General features: G+C 35.6%; 3 protein-coding genes and 1 non-coding gene across 4 annotated transcripts; 1 reads left to right on the forward strand and 3 right to left on the reverse strand.

Moving 5' to 3' along the window:
- Positions 1-145: 145 nt before the first annotated feature.
- On the reverse strand, positions 146-1,595 carry LOC110789906 (IAA-leucine resistant 2). The gene is given in 3 exon segments (XM_056837607.1): positions 146-886; positions 995-1,244; positions 1,246-1,595. Coding segments are annotated over 3 exon segments (1,149 nt in total). The 5' UTR covers positions 1,590-1,595; the 3' UTR covers positions 146-331.
- A 1,618-nt stretch (positions 1,596-3,213) lies between these two features.
- On the forward strand, positions 3,214-3,287 carry TRNAV-CAC (transfer RNA valine (anticodon CAC)). The gene has a single exon. It is a non-coding gene; the product is annotated as a tRNA-Val (tRNA).
- Positions 3,288-3,428: 141 nt separating this feature from the next.
- Positions 3,429-6,623, reverse strand: LOC110789916 (mitogen-activated protein kinase homolog MMK2). Its single transcript, XM_021994641.2, has 6 exons — positions 6,347-6,623; positions 5,419-5,548; positions 4,877-5,014; positions 4,343-4,675; positions 4,039-4,222; positions 3,429-3,944 (listed from the first exon to the last, which is right to left on the reverse strand). Exons 1-6 carry the CDS (start codon positions 6,484-6,486, stop codon positions 3,769-3,771), a joined length of 1,101 nt encoding a protein of 366 aa, XP_021850333.1. The 5' UTR covers positions 6,487-6,623; the 3' UTR covers positions 3,429-3,768.
- Positions 6,624-10,005: 3,382 nt separating this feature from the next.
- Positions 10,006-12,364, reverse strand: LOC110789925 (protein BPS1, chloroplastic). The gene is made up of 2 exons (XM_021994650.2): positions 12,193-12,364; positions 10,006-11,294 (listed from the first exon to the last, which is right to left on the reverse strand). The coding sequence occupies exon 2, from the start codon at positions 11,279-11,281 to the stop codon at positions 10,223-10,225; it is 1,059 nt and encodes a 352-aa protein (XP_021850342.1). The 5' UTR covers positions 11,282-11,294; positions 12,193-12,364; the 3' UTR covers positions 10,006-10,222.
- Positions 12,365-16,298: the final 3,934 nt, after the last annotated feature.

The raw sequence follows: 16,298 nt of genomic DNA on the forward strand, positions 1-16,298 counted from the left end.
TCTAGGTTCCTTCTTTTAATACTTTTGCTATTTGTCTTTTCAAGAATGTTTTGATGTAGGCGCTTGTTGGATGACAGAATAATGAAGTTGAAACATTTTATAAATGTTGCTGGTAGAATTGGAAAAGGCACTCTAGCTAAAAAGAAAAGACTGCTAGTACTCTGATTGATAAGAATGGAAAGTCTTACACCATCAATAATTCATACATAATTGTGAAAACTTGCTGATGAATCTAGCATGATAACCAACTACATCCATACTCTGTTTTGAGTAAAAGTAAAAGTAACTAAACAAATCAGAAGAAAGATATCTGTAAATTAAGGCTGTTTAGTCATTCCTTGTATTTCATGAGCTGCTTGACAGTTGTTGTGAGAGAAAGGTAAGAAGAGTGATCAACACTGGACTTATATATAGGGCGAAAATCCCAGAACGGACCCGACCCAACAGGGTGTCCAAACTGGCTTAAGTAGGGATGGCCAGTGAACATCTGAATATGTGTCTGAGACAAGGCGGCCGTGGCATCAGTGATTGGATCCGGTTTAGCGATGTTAGTGGTGAGGCGGAGAGCAAAGGGGAATAGGGCTCTCTTATCAGCTGAATGGCGAGGGGTGGTCATTGGGGTAGCAGGGGGCTGCATAACACAGACATACTGGTTAGCAGTTACCCCATGAGGGGCACAATCGGCCAGAGTCCCTGACTCAGTGAAATAATTCGCTGCAGTTGCAGCAACAGCCTTGAGTTGAGAAAACCAAGCAATAGAATTATTCATGTGCAGAAAGTTGGCAATTGGACGAAGATCGTCATTAGCTCGAGTGGCAGGAAGGTTAAAATTGTGGTAGCAATTTGCAAAGGACTTATTCAGATGTTTGTCAGCCTCACAGGCGTACTGCAGCCCAGGGGAGCAAAGAGCATACTTCTCAAAGTCTGACCTTTCAGGAAGAGGTGGAAAACTGTAGTGTCCGAAAACCTTTGTTTGGTTTCCAGTTTCTTCAACAGGGGTGTGCTTTCCCATAGCAGGAAACACTGTGGGTTCGCCATTAATGAGCGAGTTCAGATCTTCTAGTAGAGCAATGATCCCGGGTATGTTGGGGAAGAAGAAGGCACTGCTGTTATCACGCATAAAGGAGTCACGACGTTGTGGGACAGCAGGGGTTGGGATACTGGGATAGACGAGCCCGTAATTATTTTTAATGATCCGTGGCTCGGAAGTGCAGAGAGTTTGAAATGATAAAGGAGGGGAGATGCGATTCCGGGGGGTGGTTGTTGAGAAAGTAGAGCAGGAAGTGGTGCTGCTCAGGGTTAAGGGTGTTGGCGTGACGGCCAGCACGAAGGCACTGGATCCAAAATAGTACGCCGTAGTAGAGGCGTAGTATATATGGATGGTAGTCAGGAACTACTCTTTTGAAGTAGTAGTTATCAACTAGATTCTTATTCATCAAGTGGACAACATAGTCCATCATTAAGCATGAAGGAATGTAAGAGGAGGCAGGCTTCCTGGATGAATAATCAATTTTAATATTCATAAGATGTTGAAGTGTAGCAGAAACTGTGCCAGGAACAGGATGGTGGTGGTTCTCGCCGTAAGACATGATTCATATGCGACGACAATGAGGGGTTTGTAATAGAGTGGTTGTCAAGTACTCCGAGAAGAGGGGAGAGAATGAGAGATGACGTTGAGGTTGAGGTTGAGGTTGGTTTTGACTTAAGGTTAGGCTGTTTACAGTTTCAAATTTAAATTGAGTAGAGTAATTTGCATTGGGAAGTGGGAACACAATGCATTAGAAACTAAGTACGAAGCGTCACTATTTTCATTTACAAAGCTCAACGACAAACTGTTTAGAGCTGTCAAAACCTGATCAGATTTAAGTACCCAGTCTGAACCGATCTGTATCTGTAACTAATATGGAACAGAAATTTTGGTAAAACAGGTAAATTGCAACTCGATATGTACCCGATCCAATAAAACCGATAACCTTTTTTGACCTGATACTGTATGACCCGATTCCGAACACGATACATGACTGAGAGATAATCGATAATCGGATTGACCCCATCAGAGAATGAGCTGAAATCAATTCGACACCCGACCCGAAAATAATCTAAACCCGATTATAACTCGAAACAACATGTTAGTTACCAGACATGTGGCGACTCTTTAACCGATTTAACCCAACATGTTGATTACCCGATTGATTCGGCTAAGTAGTAACTTCAAACATCAATTCAACCCTACCATATCCGATTCCACCCTTCTTTTAACCAACTCGAGATCAATTTCGGATATCCGAAATTTTCGAATTGGGGAAATGTGATCCGAATCCGATCCGAAACACGCGTTAAACTAATAAAAACAACTATTTTTGCAATTGTAAAATATAGATATGTGAACCAACGCTATTAGTATAATTTATTCCAAGTCAATTCACATCAACTAAGAGGTACCCGTTACTCCACCAATCCACCATCTCTACTATACCGGCAGTTCTTCTCTGATGGTATCCTCCATCTTACGGCGCCTATAAGCTTAACTTTGATGGTTCGAGGAAGTCAACCTCCTTGATAACGTGTCATATTATCCGCAATTGACAATCAAGCATCCGCATGCACTCACCACCTCGAGAACACAACAGCCTATCTAACTGAAGGCATCTCCACAAACGTGTTCAAGAAGCCTTGAAACTCAATATCGCCAAATTTACTAATTGAAGGAGATAACCTTCTTGTTATTAATACGATTAAGGGAACATGGTCCATCCCCTGGAAGTATATAATGTTATAGAAGACATCAAGATCCTCCTCCGCAATATTCCCACCTAGCAAATACAACATATCTAACCGTGAAATAAATAGAGCATCTTTTAAAATTTTTGACTTAAATATTTATTGTACAGCACGTTTAAATAAGAGTTTGTATACCAACCACCGGGCCATCATTTTACTCAATTTTTTTCTATATGCTTTTTTTTTTCCAACTTATAGTAGTAGTAATTAAATTTTGAATAAAGAAGTTCGAATGTTTTGAACAGATGAAAGTAGTTCAATTCTAAATCAAGCTTTCATTCATGTGGTTAATATTTATTTTCTTCTTTGTCTGAAGTTAGCAACACAGAATTTTCCATAATCAGGAAAGAGGACATTTTTTTAACTCAATTTTTAGTACTCGTGTTCAATACTCCGAAATAATTTTATTGTGTTCAGATTAATGGCAACAACGTCTGGGTGGTGTAGTCGGTTATCACGCTAGTCTCACACACTAGAGGTCCCCGGTTCGAACCCGGGCTCAGACATTAATATTTTTCTCTTTTTTTTTCCTTTTTTGAGAACCTAAGATGATGATGTTGAGCTTAAACGATAATACTCATGTAATCAAAAGTCCAAAATCATGTAAAAAATAGCTCATTGCATCAATAATTCGATAAAGACACGAGTACACAAAACAAAATGATACTTTATTACTCCGTGTTCAGTAAGACAGGATAAATCCACATTCCTAAGGTAATAATAAGGTATAAAACAATCATCTAATAGGGAATGACAGAAAGTGGCATACATACCAACAATATACAAGAGAATCACGATGTACATGAATTTTTGCCTGAACGCGATTTCAGTTGCAATAAAAGAAGGAATTTTCCACGTTATAGATTAGGAAAGCAACAGTTTACCATAAAAACTATTATCATCCATTCATTCTGCTGCTGACTGCCAGCCACCATGTAAAGTTTCACCTTCATATTCTGTTGAAAGAAAGTCAATGTGGTGCAAGAGTCAAGCAATGGGGTGATCTGGGTTGAATATGACAGACTCCCTCCAAATGAGCTCCTTGATGTTTTCCTCTGTGAAAGACGGCTGCTCAAAATCAAAACTGAATGGCTGAGGACAAACTGGTTCCTCGTTTATGTCGTGTAGAGGGGCAAGATATGGATGGCTGAGTGCCTCGTTCACTGAACAAATTAAAGCAGAGAATATCGTTAAATCATGGCTTTTCTAATGAAAAGTTGCTGCATGATTAGTATCGTCAGAAATTAATTATGATACCTGTTACACGCTTGCTGGGATCAAAGACGAGCATTTTCTCCAGCATATCAATAGCCAACGGAGAAGCATTTGGAAATTTAGCAGAGAATTGTTGCCTTGGATATTGTGGTAGCTGCTTAACATATCTTCGAGCATTGTCACTCTGTAGGAACCCTATACTCGAGTCATCAGGTGACCCTATCAGCTGCCAACAGAACCACAAAGACATTGAAGGTTGTTTTAGGGACCTTACTATACACATTAGGAAGAAATTAACCATATTTCTATGACTTGAAAGATGAATATTTAAGATTTAAGAACCTACCTCGGTAATAAGTTTCAACTGATTGACATAGTCCTTGCCGGGGAAAAGGGGTTCTCTAGTCATGATTTCCCCAAGTATGCATCCAACAGACCAAATATCGATTGCAGCAGTGTATTCTGAACAATTTAGAAGTAATTCTGGTGCTCGATACCATCGAGTTACAACATACTCAGTCATGAAATCGGCTTCAGAAGTTGTTCTGGCAAGTCCAAAGTCTCCAATCTTAAGGTCACAGTTTGCATTCATTAGTAAATTGCTGGGTTTCAGATCACGGTGCAGCACACCGGCAGAGTGAATGTACTTCAACCCTCGTAATATTTGATACAGAAAATACTGCCATCCATTTAATCATCAATCATTAGTTGGATATTATTTACTAACAAGGATATAGGCAATGGAAAACTAAAAGATGAGCACAAATATTTAACCATCAGTCATTTAGTACAGGCAAATCAGCAAAGGTAAACTGCATGAATTTTTTTTGTCCATTAAACTAAGAATGTCGAAAACATCTACACTTGTATAAAATCATACCCGGCAATGATCATCTGTCAACTGCTGGTTGGATCTTATTATTTGGTGAAGATCAGTATCCATGAGTTCATGAACCATGTATACATCATTGAAGTTCTCTTTCTGAGGAGGTCGTATTAGGTCCCTGATGGAAATAACCTGTGCGAGGAGGATACATGACCAATTAGAAGGTTACATTGTCTTAAAATACAATTAAGTAGAATCATATAAATGCCTACCAATTCACATCAGTTCATCATATACATGTCATCTGCAATTCATTTTTTATGAGTCTAAATGATTTGAAGTACTTTTTTCTTCAAAGAAACTTCAGTGAGACACGGTTTCTAACCAATGTAGTACAGAACATATTTTTGCAACAAAAGATTCCAACTCATAAATATAAATGCAAAGCTTCAGTTTTCTTAGTTGTGGATCAAAGAAGACAGAAAATAGAAAGCACAATCTATACAACTCGAATTTCAAATCTATGACAGAGGGAATTAAAAGTTACAATAAAAAAAACCTTATAATCACAGAACACTGAATTAAAAAAAACTTACATTGTCATGATTCATGTGGCGAAGAAGTTTGATTTCGCGGAGTATTCTTTTGGCATCAATTCTGTTATGAAATGCATTGCTAACCTTCTTGATTGCAACTTCTTCTCGTGTCTCTGAATTGACAGCAGCACTGAGCAAATAAAAAGGAAAAAAACAAATCACCATCATTATCAGGATTCAGGAAAAAGGTGAATCGTAACACAAATGTGGCAATTTTGGGACCAATTTAACAAATTAGGCAAGTACAAATCGATTATGATGGCATCTTTTTGTTTAAAACAAATAAGATCAAATGACAAATGCAAAGACACTCCTAATTAGTTTATCAGTAGAGTATTTAACTAGAAACTTCTGCAGATATTGCAAATTTATGTGCTACTTCACACTTCTAGCTTCCGCAGTATAAGGAAAAGCCTAATAGCAACTACAAGAACAGAACTTTGATAATTGAAAGCTAAATTCTACAAAATTACACTTTCCATAGAAAACCAAAATTTGATCTACATGTTATCCACTAATTAAATCAAGTTCAAAATGGTTTTCCACTAAACCAAAAATAGCCATATACGAAGTACTTCGTACTTTACTTCTATGTAACATGGATGTCACCTATCTTAGTCGGTAGAGTCTCAGCCTTATTACATCATTGCATAAGTACAATTCTATCATTGTGACACGGCTTAAAGGTCGCATGTTGCGACCTTTATCATTTTCGTTCTCGGTAACAATATCAAAACAGGTCTGATTGAAATTGATCTATACGATATTATAAAACCCCATTTACAATAAACAACAACTTGCTATCAGTTTCGTCAGCAAATTGGTAAAGCAGATCAATTATGCAATCACTTCTACTTAAACTATTACTAGAGATAAATCACAAACACACAAAAAAAAGAAAAGAAAAGTGGGGAGTTGGAAAACTGACCAGACAATACCATACGCGCCACGGCCAACGGGGCGAAGAGGAGGGACATACTTACTAGAAACTTCGAAAAGGTTACCGTACAGATTGTACTGTACATACCTTCCTCCATGAGTGGGTACTCCTCTCAAATTCTGCTCCATTTTTTGATGGGGTTTTCTGGTATTATGGAGGAGAGAGAAACTGAGTTTAATAAAATTGGTGGAACTTTGACATTTCTATTAACCAGTACCTACCACTCTACCAGGGAGAAAGAAAGGAGACAGGACAGATAAATAATTAAATACATTACTCCGTATTTTCTTTTTCTTTTTCTTTTTTTCTTTCTTTGTCGCGTGGGAAATTCATTGACGACGCGTGAATTTCTGTGGAAACTTTTTCCATTTTATTGTTCTTAATCTTAATTTTCTTGGGGTTGACTTGAATTTGATTCTGAGCTTCTCACCCATATAATTTCATGAATTGTTGTTTGGTAAGTAGGGAATTCAAAGGATAATATATTTGATGACTTGTTGTTTGGTGAGTAGGAAATTTCCATCTAATGAGATAACCATAAGACCTATTTCCATGAAACGACTAATTACTGAATAGTACTCCTAGGAGTATAAATACCTAATTAATAGTATACCCGTGTTAAAACGCAATCAAGAAAAAGCAAAAGGTGTGCGAGATAAAACACGGAATAAAACCAAGTAATATAACCAACAAAATAAATAACATTAAAAAAAGTGACATAAGCATCAAAATAAACAACATAAGCATAAAAATAAATAACATGAAACTCTAGTTAGAACTGAGCAAGTTTTCATTTTATTTTTAACATATATTCTGTGTACTTCTTTTGTTTTTTTATAGATGACACAATTTGACTTTTATATAATCTACTTTGACCACCAATTGTGATTTATACTTAAGAAAAAAAATAAAGCTAGTCATATAGAATCTTGTTATAATCGTCTTTATTTTATAGATTTATAAATCTGTTAATTGTTATGTTGATGATTTTGGGAGGTGGTTTTTTTTTTTTTTTTTGGCAATTAAAAGGAATTTTATTATCAAATAAGGAAATACAACTCGCAAAAGCTAGAAACCAAAAGAGCTACAAATACCCAACCAAAAATCTAATCCACCTAGAGAGTACAGAGTATATGTAAAAACATCAGTGTGATTATCACCATACCCGTAGCATCTTCCAAATCCAATTGATGAATAAACTCCTCAGAGTAGTGTTATTATTACATAAAATCTTCCTCCATGGACTAACTTTATTGTGAGTTCCAGTCAATTTATAGTACATCAGTTTTATGGAAAACTTATCGTTTCTAGTCACATGCACTATTCCAACCCCCAATTGAATCCAATATTTCTTTTGAGGCCAAGAGATAGAGCTAGGCCAAATGGACACATCACACATCTACTATCACTTCCCTTAAGAATACATGGTGGGAAAATGTAGGTTTATTTGGAGACAGACAGATAATATACATATGACAATTATTTAAGGACGTAAAGAGTATGTTCTACGCGTAATTAGCAAAAGTTGTTATTGCCTTCTAACAATTAGTACAATCTTCCTACTTAGGTGTATCCCTCGAACGAAAGGGCTCCTAGTGTTTATTTTTCTTACCTTTCACAAAAAATTTAGTTGAATCTTCAAAGTTAGAAATTAAGATAAGCAAAATATAGGAAAACTCATACAACTGAAATAGAAACCCAAACACAAACACAAATGCAAAATTTGATGCTCTCTTATTTCAGATACTTTCTGAATTCAGAAAATTACTATCTTTTTAAATACGAGTAGCAGTAGCAAAAATTTCACGAACATATGAATAAGCAAAAGCACGTCTATAAATCTATAATCATGAAGGAACGGGTCGATTGTGGGACTGTTTTCTTGGTTTTGTGCTATCAAAAAAAAAAACTATAATCATAAGTTCATAACGAATATCAGTTACATCATTGCAATTATTAAGAGCAGCCACAACTACTTAATCAAACCATCTTATTCAAACACCTAAGCAATCCCTTCTTAAGCAGTAAATGTCTTCATAAGTAATACTCCGACTCCCAATTGGCGGGGCGTTCCCAACTCTGCCCAGATTCATTGGAGAAGCAACTGGTACAGAGGCATCATCGTTAATACTCCGATTCCCAGCAGTTGGAGGGGAATTCCCACCTCCTCGTTGGAGAAGCAACAGGTACATAAGCCTCGTCATTTAAACTCCGACTCCCATCAGTTGAAGGGGTGTTCCCACCTTCGCCTAGACTGGTACAGAGGCTTCATCATTAATACTACTCACCAGTTTGTGAGGCAAACTCACCATTTTGTACCTTTCCATCTCCATCCAGACTTATTGGAGGAGCTGGGTTCAAAGGTTGTGTCACTTTCAACCACAAGAGGCCTACAAGCAGAATACGTGACATTAAAATGTGAGCAAGACATAGTGGGAGTGATTTACTAACCATGTTTGCTACCCTAATAGCATATGAGCTGGTTAACCTGCATTTTCTGGCTATATATAAGGAAATATGTACAATAATTTCAGCAGTCAAATGTTCACATAGGAGGAATTTCAGCATGAAATGAGGCAAGCATCTAATAGCAACTTGTTCACTTCTTCAAGTTCTTGTTTAAAATGCGCAAACAGGATCAGGATTCATGCATGACAATTCTTTTAGGGTGTTCAGCTGAATTCAAGACTGTATGCATCAGAGTAAAATACCTGGGATTCTGTGGAATGCAGATAACCAACCATTGCAGATTTGCAGCAATCCAAAGATCATTCTGTCCTCCCTGTAGTTTAACAAGGAGAAAGGATAAAGATAATGGATTCATTATCTAATGAAAACACGCCAATAATCCCAAAATACTATCATGTGGAGCAGCAGCTAATGAGAAATGTGCTATGGAAACAACGGAAGCTTACAACCCACAACATTCTAATTCTTACTTCTTAGGACAGAAGTAGAATCGACACTTAACGTACTGAAAGCCAGCCTTTGCTTGACGATGTAACCATATAAGAATCTGTACAGAGTCAATCATATTACGAGAAATACGGAGTAATATAGAAGGAATCAGAGCAGAAACTTTTGCTGTAATTGATGCAGCCAATATAATGATACATGTATCAAAATACACTTAGCCAAAATCACACTATTAGACTTCTACCATTGGGAAGTCTAATACAGAACAAGCTCTTTGTATCTCACAAAAGAAAACAATGACCACATGGACATCCTTAACAGTTTTTAATCTAGCACAAGGGCCAAGAAATGGATCTTCGTCGCAACACCAAACACAAGCACACAAGGGAATGAAAGGATTAGGACCATTCGACATGTTCCCATATAGGAGTATCATGTTATAGCATGGTAAAATAGACACAAAAGTACGAAGTTTGATCCATTGAAACAAACATTTCCACATTTCAAGTATGTGTCATGCGTAGTACATTACTTAAGTCATTATTGTAATTAATTAGCAACAGAAGATGACACAATAAAGAGGATTATGATACACAATAAAGAGGATTATGATACAAGAACTTGGGATACAAAGACTTAAGATGACACAATAAAGATGATTATCTTCCTGTATCATGCCAGAATTAGGACTTAGGATCAAGTGTTTCATGCCAGAATTACAAGAAGCAAGGTTCCACACAGCAAATACCCTTTCATATATCAGTACCATAATATTGTAGTACACAAGTACAAAGCTCAGGCGCTCATTCAGAACAAACATATTGCAAGTTACAAGATAAGTATAATAATAATAATATACCCGAGAAGATCTCACATATTTCCCCATCACGAAGTTACAATAACCATACCTAGACCTGTTTATATACGAACTCGGCATGTCCAGTTTCATCATCTTACAAGCTGTTCCTCCGTCTTGGACTTTTTTGGAGAATCAAAGACGCTACTAGAAACTCTAAGGTTACCAAGCAAAGCATCACGTCCACTCAACACTATTTGGAAAAACCCATCCACTTCCTTCGCTAAAAGATCTAGTCCAGATGAGAGTTTGTCTGCTCTAGTCCCTAACTCTGCAACAGTATTCTGGAATGCTTCAGTTTTCATAGGCTCTATACCTTCTTCAATCATGGGATTTAATTTCCCGATAGTTGAATCAACTGCTTCCAACTCTTTCAAAAGAACATTTCTACCACTCGAAACTAAACTTCTAATCTCCCTATGTACAAAAGTCTGGAGATCATTAAACGATTCTGCCCACATGTGTGAACCAGTAACTTGCAAGTCTACTAATTTCTTATCAGAGCCTGTGAAAGCAGAGATGAATGCACTGCAAACAAACAAAGTTTGAACCTTGACTCCATACATAGCACGCATCAATGTCTTTCCTTTACCTGAGTTCTTAACCTTAGGCAACTCTAATGATTCCATCAGCTTGTCGATGATGATGAAACAATTGTCCAGTCTAGGGTTCTTAGCACCAATGTGCTGTCTCCAACTATCAATTGAAGATTTTGCTTTCAAAATCTCACTTGAACTGTGTTGGTCCAAATTACGCTGCGTACAATGAAGCAGGAGCTGCCCTTGGCTTAGTCGGGAAAGTTCGGAGCAGAGGGCAATACATATATCCAGCAACTTCACACTGTTGTCCAAGTAGACATCTATCCATTTGTCATCCCAATCAACAACAGGAAGTTCGAGATCAGTTATCAGATCTTTGATATCACTATGCGTCTCAGAAAGCAACTGTATGGCTAATATCATCCACGAAAAGCTGAAGACCTCATCTTTGTGCTTTGGGACAAGTCTTCTCAGCCTTCCGGACAAGGTGTCCTCAAACTTATTCAGCAGCGCCTGTAGTTTAGGGGAAAGATAAGAGCTTTTTGGAAGTATCATCCGAAAAGGGTTTCCATGCGGGAAGAATGGCCTATGTGGTTCTTGTGGGCGACTCATTTCTCTTAAGTATCTGAAATGAACAAATGACAGAAACAAAGATGCATTCAGCACCCATAACTTCACAGAAATAACAATCAATATCACATCAATCAACTACTAAGAATCAACCTTGTGAAAAAAGAGCAATAAATCATTGTTACAAAAAGGACCACGGAAAAAGAAAAAAGAAAAAGAACAGCAAACTTCTGAATCTTGCAAACGTATCATATTTCTCCTCCATAACTTGTAAAACTCTCATTTAAGTATCCAATTATTCATCCAACAATGAAGTACTGCCTATCAGCTAACATAGAGACACAGTGCTAAATACAGATACATCTCTGGGTAAACAAGCAGAAGCATAATATACAAGCAACTAACCAATTCCAAGTATTAATTTAATTAAGAAAATCAAAAAAAATATTGATTTAGTTCAATACAACCACAAGCTCCAATTTCAACCTAGGTTCTTCAATAATTAATTACTAAATTGAAATACAGGTTCATCATCTAACCCTAATCATGAAAATTAGCTCAAGTCAACGATCGAAAACCCTAACCTCAAAACAAAATTATCACAACCCTTACCATTTCACACCATAATCCATAATCCAGAAATATAAATGAAAAGACAACTTATCTTCCAACAAAATCATCAATTCATTTCATTTCATACAACATACCACCTAGATCTAACACGAAAACTATATAAAGTAACAGATCTACAACAAATCACTAAATTTCCACACAATCAACAATAAAAACCAACTTATTTAAACATATTGAACCAAAGATTTATTAAAAACTTAACAATTACCCCAAAAAAAACCCTAAAATAAAGATTTGAGCCGACTAAGATCAAAATCAACCAACAAACAATCATTTAAACAGCAAGAAAGAACCCTAATTACAACAAAATTAAATTTTACCTGTAGAAACCTGGGGAAGGAGTAAAAGGTAGGTGAAAAAGAGGAGAGAGAAACTGGGAAGGTTGTTGAAAAGTCGAAATAATAGAGCGGAAGGGATGAAGATAAGTAAGGGGAAGGGAAATTGTGATTTTCGTGGTTAGCCGTTGACGATGTGGGGCACCGTGATAATCAGAGGGCGGAAAGTGGTTTTTATATTATGATGATGTAAGATAATAAGTGGATCAAACGGTTGTGATATTTTTAAAGTGGAAAAAGAGGGAGAGAGACTCACGTTTATAACTCTGTGTTTGTGCGTAGAGTATTCCAGGGTATTATGGGAATTTCGGTAAATTTTAATTTATGGACACGAGTATTACGCCTCATTTATCAGTCTACCGAGTACGACAAAGTAGATTTTAACGCGGTTTTGGTGGCAAGTTGGCAACTACGGAGTAGTGGAAAAGGTATTAGCTAAGGTTCACAAAACGTGGGCTTGGACCAAACTAGGGGCCAACTATTATCCAATTCGGATCCAAATATGAGTCAGCAAAACCTATTATCCAATCCGGATCCATAAACGGTATCTATATGCATTGTCCGTAATCAATTTAAATAAATATGTTCTGGGGTTGTTATCAGAGATCACCTAGGGAATAATGTGGTTAGTCGAACTTATAATCTTGGAACTTCTTCTTCACTTCTCGCTGAAGCAACAGTCCTTCGTAATGGTCTTTTATTAGCCATTGAAAATAATGTACGTCATGTTTTCATCGAGGGTGATAACTTCAGGAACAAGCTCAATGTCCATGGAAAATTCAAATGTTGATGAAAGATGTCAAGCATCTTTTGAACCATTTTTTGATAGTTTTTCTTCTCGCCACATTTACCGAGAAGCTAATCGCGCAGCAGATTATGTTGCCGCTATAGGTCATCATATCCAGACCCATCAAGATATTGATCCATATATAGATAGTAAATTTTCTTTTTTTATATCTTTAGATAAGTTAGGGTATAGTCTTGAGAGAAGACTATCCTAACTTTTATTGTATCTTTCCATTAAAAAAAATATATTAATATGTTACACCATCAACTAATTAATTGCATGGCGTGTCATATTACGTAAACTAGATTAGATCCCGTGCACGCACGGATTTTGATAAAAAAAAATTCACAAAATATTAAAATAAATATCTCCCAAACTACTGCATAGTTATAACATTTTAACATACTCGTTTAAATTTATTCATCTAATATGCGAATTTAAAATGCTAATATGACAATTTGACTAAAATATTGAGTGATATATATTCCATTATTAATATAGCGATTTGACTAAAACATTACCAATTTAAAATAATTATTATTACATCGTATCTATTATTGTCAATAAACTACATTTTGTTTCCATACATAAATAATTTATATAAAAAAAGGTAGAGAATAAAAATAAAATAAAACAGATACACTTTTTCAGGAAAGTGAATTTTAGCGGGAAAATATCGCACCAAGAATTGACACGTGTCATTCCTGGTGTCTCTTTTAATATATAGTAATAGATAATTGTTTTGTTAGATATGAAAGCTTGCCATAAACAATAAAATTCAAAAAAGTGAAATTTAGGTTTAATTTAGGTGTCTTGCATGGCTACAAATGTACCAAGAGTATAATTACAAAAACCTTATTATAACCAAATACTATAAGCACTAAGTTCAGGTATAAATATCTGCAACACGTAATTGCTAAATAAGCTCATATTCATAACTTGGCGTAACAACTTAATTTGTATTGGTTTGCTGTAACTATAAATTAAAATGTCAAGTAGTTAGTTAGCTCAATGTGTCTTTCATATTGGAGTTTCCATCAATTCTTTCATGCTTGACAAGTGCCTGCTAGAAATTAGGCGACCCAAATTCAAATTCTTCTATGTGAATACTTCGCTAGAAATTCATCTTTGGTAAAAGTTGTACAATTTTGGCTTATTTTCTAGACAACCACTCAATAAACTATTTATGTCTTTTGACCATTTCCTAATTTTTTTTTTATCAAAGATCCTTTTGGCTTGCCCTCTCAAAAGATTAACCAAATTTTTTTTCCCCTTTTTTAAAGAAAAGCAAATAAGAAATCTATATTATTAAAGTAGAGTGGTGAGGAATAAGAAGCCTCTAAAACTCCGATTTTTAAACTACAACTATTCCACGTCATCACCCTTAATTCTCTTACATTAAGCTGAATCAAATAAGAACCTACCAAAGAATGAAATCAAAATATCAACAAGAGGGAAAAAAAATACTAACAAAACAGGAAAGTATTTAAAACTTGATCAATTTAGTAATAGTATGAATGAAGAAGAAAACTAAAATTAATGCTCTATTTACTAATTTTATAGAAATTATGTGCTAATGCACTTATGCCCAGACACAGACTAATTATGACTTAAAAGAATCACATTGTCCTCAATCTTTTCTACGTACATAGGTCAAATTGCGCAATTACTTGCCCCGACATTACAGAGTCAATAAAATTTGATCAAACTTTTTATTTTTAATGCAAACATTAACACTTTGATGGCTTGGTACTCAACTTCGAGCAACTTCAAATTTTTCGTTCTGCACCATGCGAAATACTATGAGGTTACCAAGTAAAAAATAATAACGTGTTTATGGAGCATATGGAGCATATGGAAAACTAGAAATTCTAATACTTTTAAACATATCTCTATCTTTGTTGCTAGCATTTACACTAGAGCCTTTAAAATATTTAATGAACGGAATATGCGTAGTTGTCTAGACTCTCTGGATACGCATTCAAATATAAATATTTCTAAATGTCCGTCTCATTATATTCAGGTTGCTTGGACACCTCCTGGATACTTTTAAACTCAATTTTAACGGCTTTGTTCGTCATAACTCTAGTGCCACATGGGTGGTTATTAGAGATCACCTAAGAGATAATTTCGCCAGTCGCTCCAATATTTGGGGACACGCCAACCTTTCTCGTAGAAGCAATTGCCCTCCGCAACGAGTTAATTTTAGATTGAGAATAGTATTACACGTAATTTCATTGAAGGAGATAAATTACTAATTATTCAAATTTTGCAGCAATGTGGTCCGTGTAAGATTCAATTGCTTATGGACGACATCAAACATCTGCTTACACACTTTGACAATTATACTTTGTTCCGTGTATATTGGGAAGCTAACCGTGCAACGGACTATATTGCAGGCTTGTTCACCACATTCAAACCTACTAAGATATAGACCCTGTAATCGATATCAAGTTTTCTTATTTTCTTTACTTATATAAATTAGGATATAGGTGCATTCTATTCAACTTATGACATTATCTGATTTGAACTTATCTGAACTTATTGGAACTTACTATTGATAATAATAACAATAATAAATGATAAATACGGAGTAATAAATAATACTACTAATAAATAATAATAATAATAATAATAATAATAATAAATAATAACATTAATAATAATAAATAATAAAAATAAACAATAAATAAAAATAATAAAAATAAAAATAAGAATAAGAATATTAGTAATAATAATAATAAGAATTACAATATTATTATTAATATTGAAAACTTATTAGAACTCATATGAACTTATGGACTTTAAACTTATTTTTTAAAGATAAACAGAAAACACTCATAATCTTGAGAAAAGACTATCCTAAACAGGGGTGTGCACAGGTCCAAACCCGGACCGGATCGGAACCGGTTGAACCGGTGGACTGGAATTTTCAGAATTCGCGGACCGAGGACCAGACCGGAAAGAATTCGGTCCGGACCGAAACCGGACCGAAAAATTCAGGTCCGTTCCGATTTTGGACCGGCTTGGACCGGGTTTTTTTTTTTATTTTGCGATTTACAATCTTAAACTCAATTTGTTTTTACAATTTTATTTTTTTATGACCTATATTTCTCTTTAATTATAGCATACATCACATGATAAGCTTAATTTAAAGGGGATAAAGGTCACTGATATACAAAAATTCTCAAAGTCTTTTTTTTTTTTTGCGGGAGGAGATTAATGTGGGCTATAAATTGGGCTCTTCTATCTAAAATTTATATTTTTAATATTATATTCGGGGTTTTGACCGGACCGGACCGGA

This window comes from Spinacia oleracea, chromosome 2 (assembly GCF_020520425.1).
Source record: "Spinacia oleracea cultivar Varoflay chromosome 2, BTI_SOV_V1, whole genome shotgun sequence".
NCBI classification, from domain to species: domain Eukaryota; kingdom Viridiplantae; phylum Streptophyta; class Magnoliopsida; order Caryophyllales; family Amaranthaceae; genus Spinacia; species Spinacia oleracea.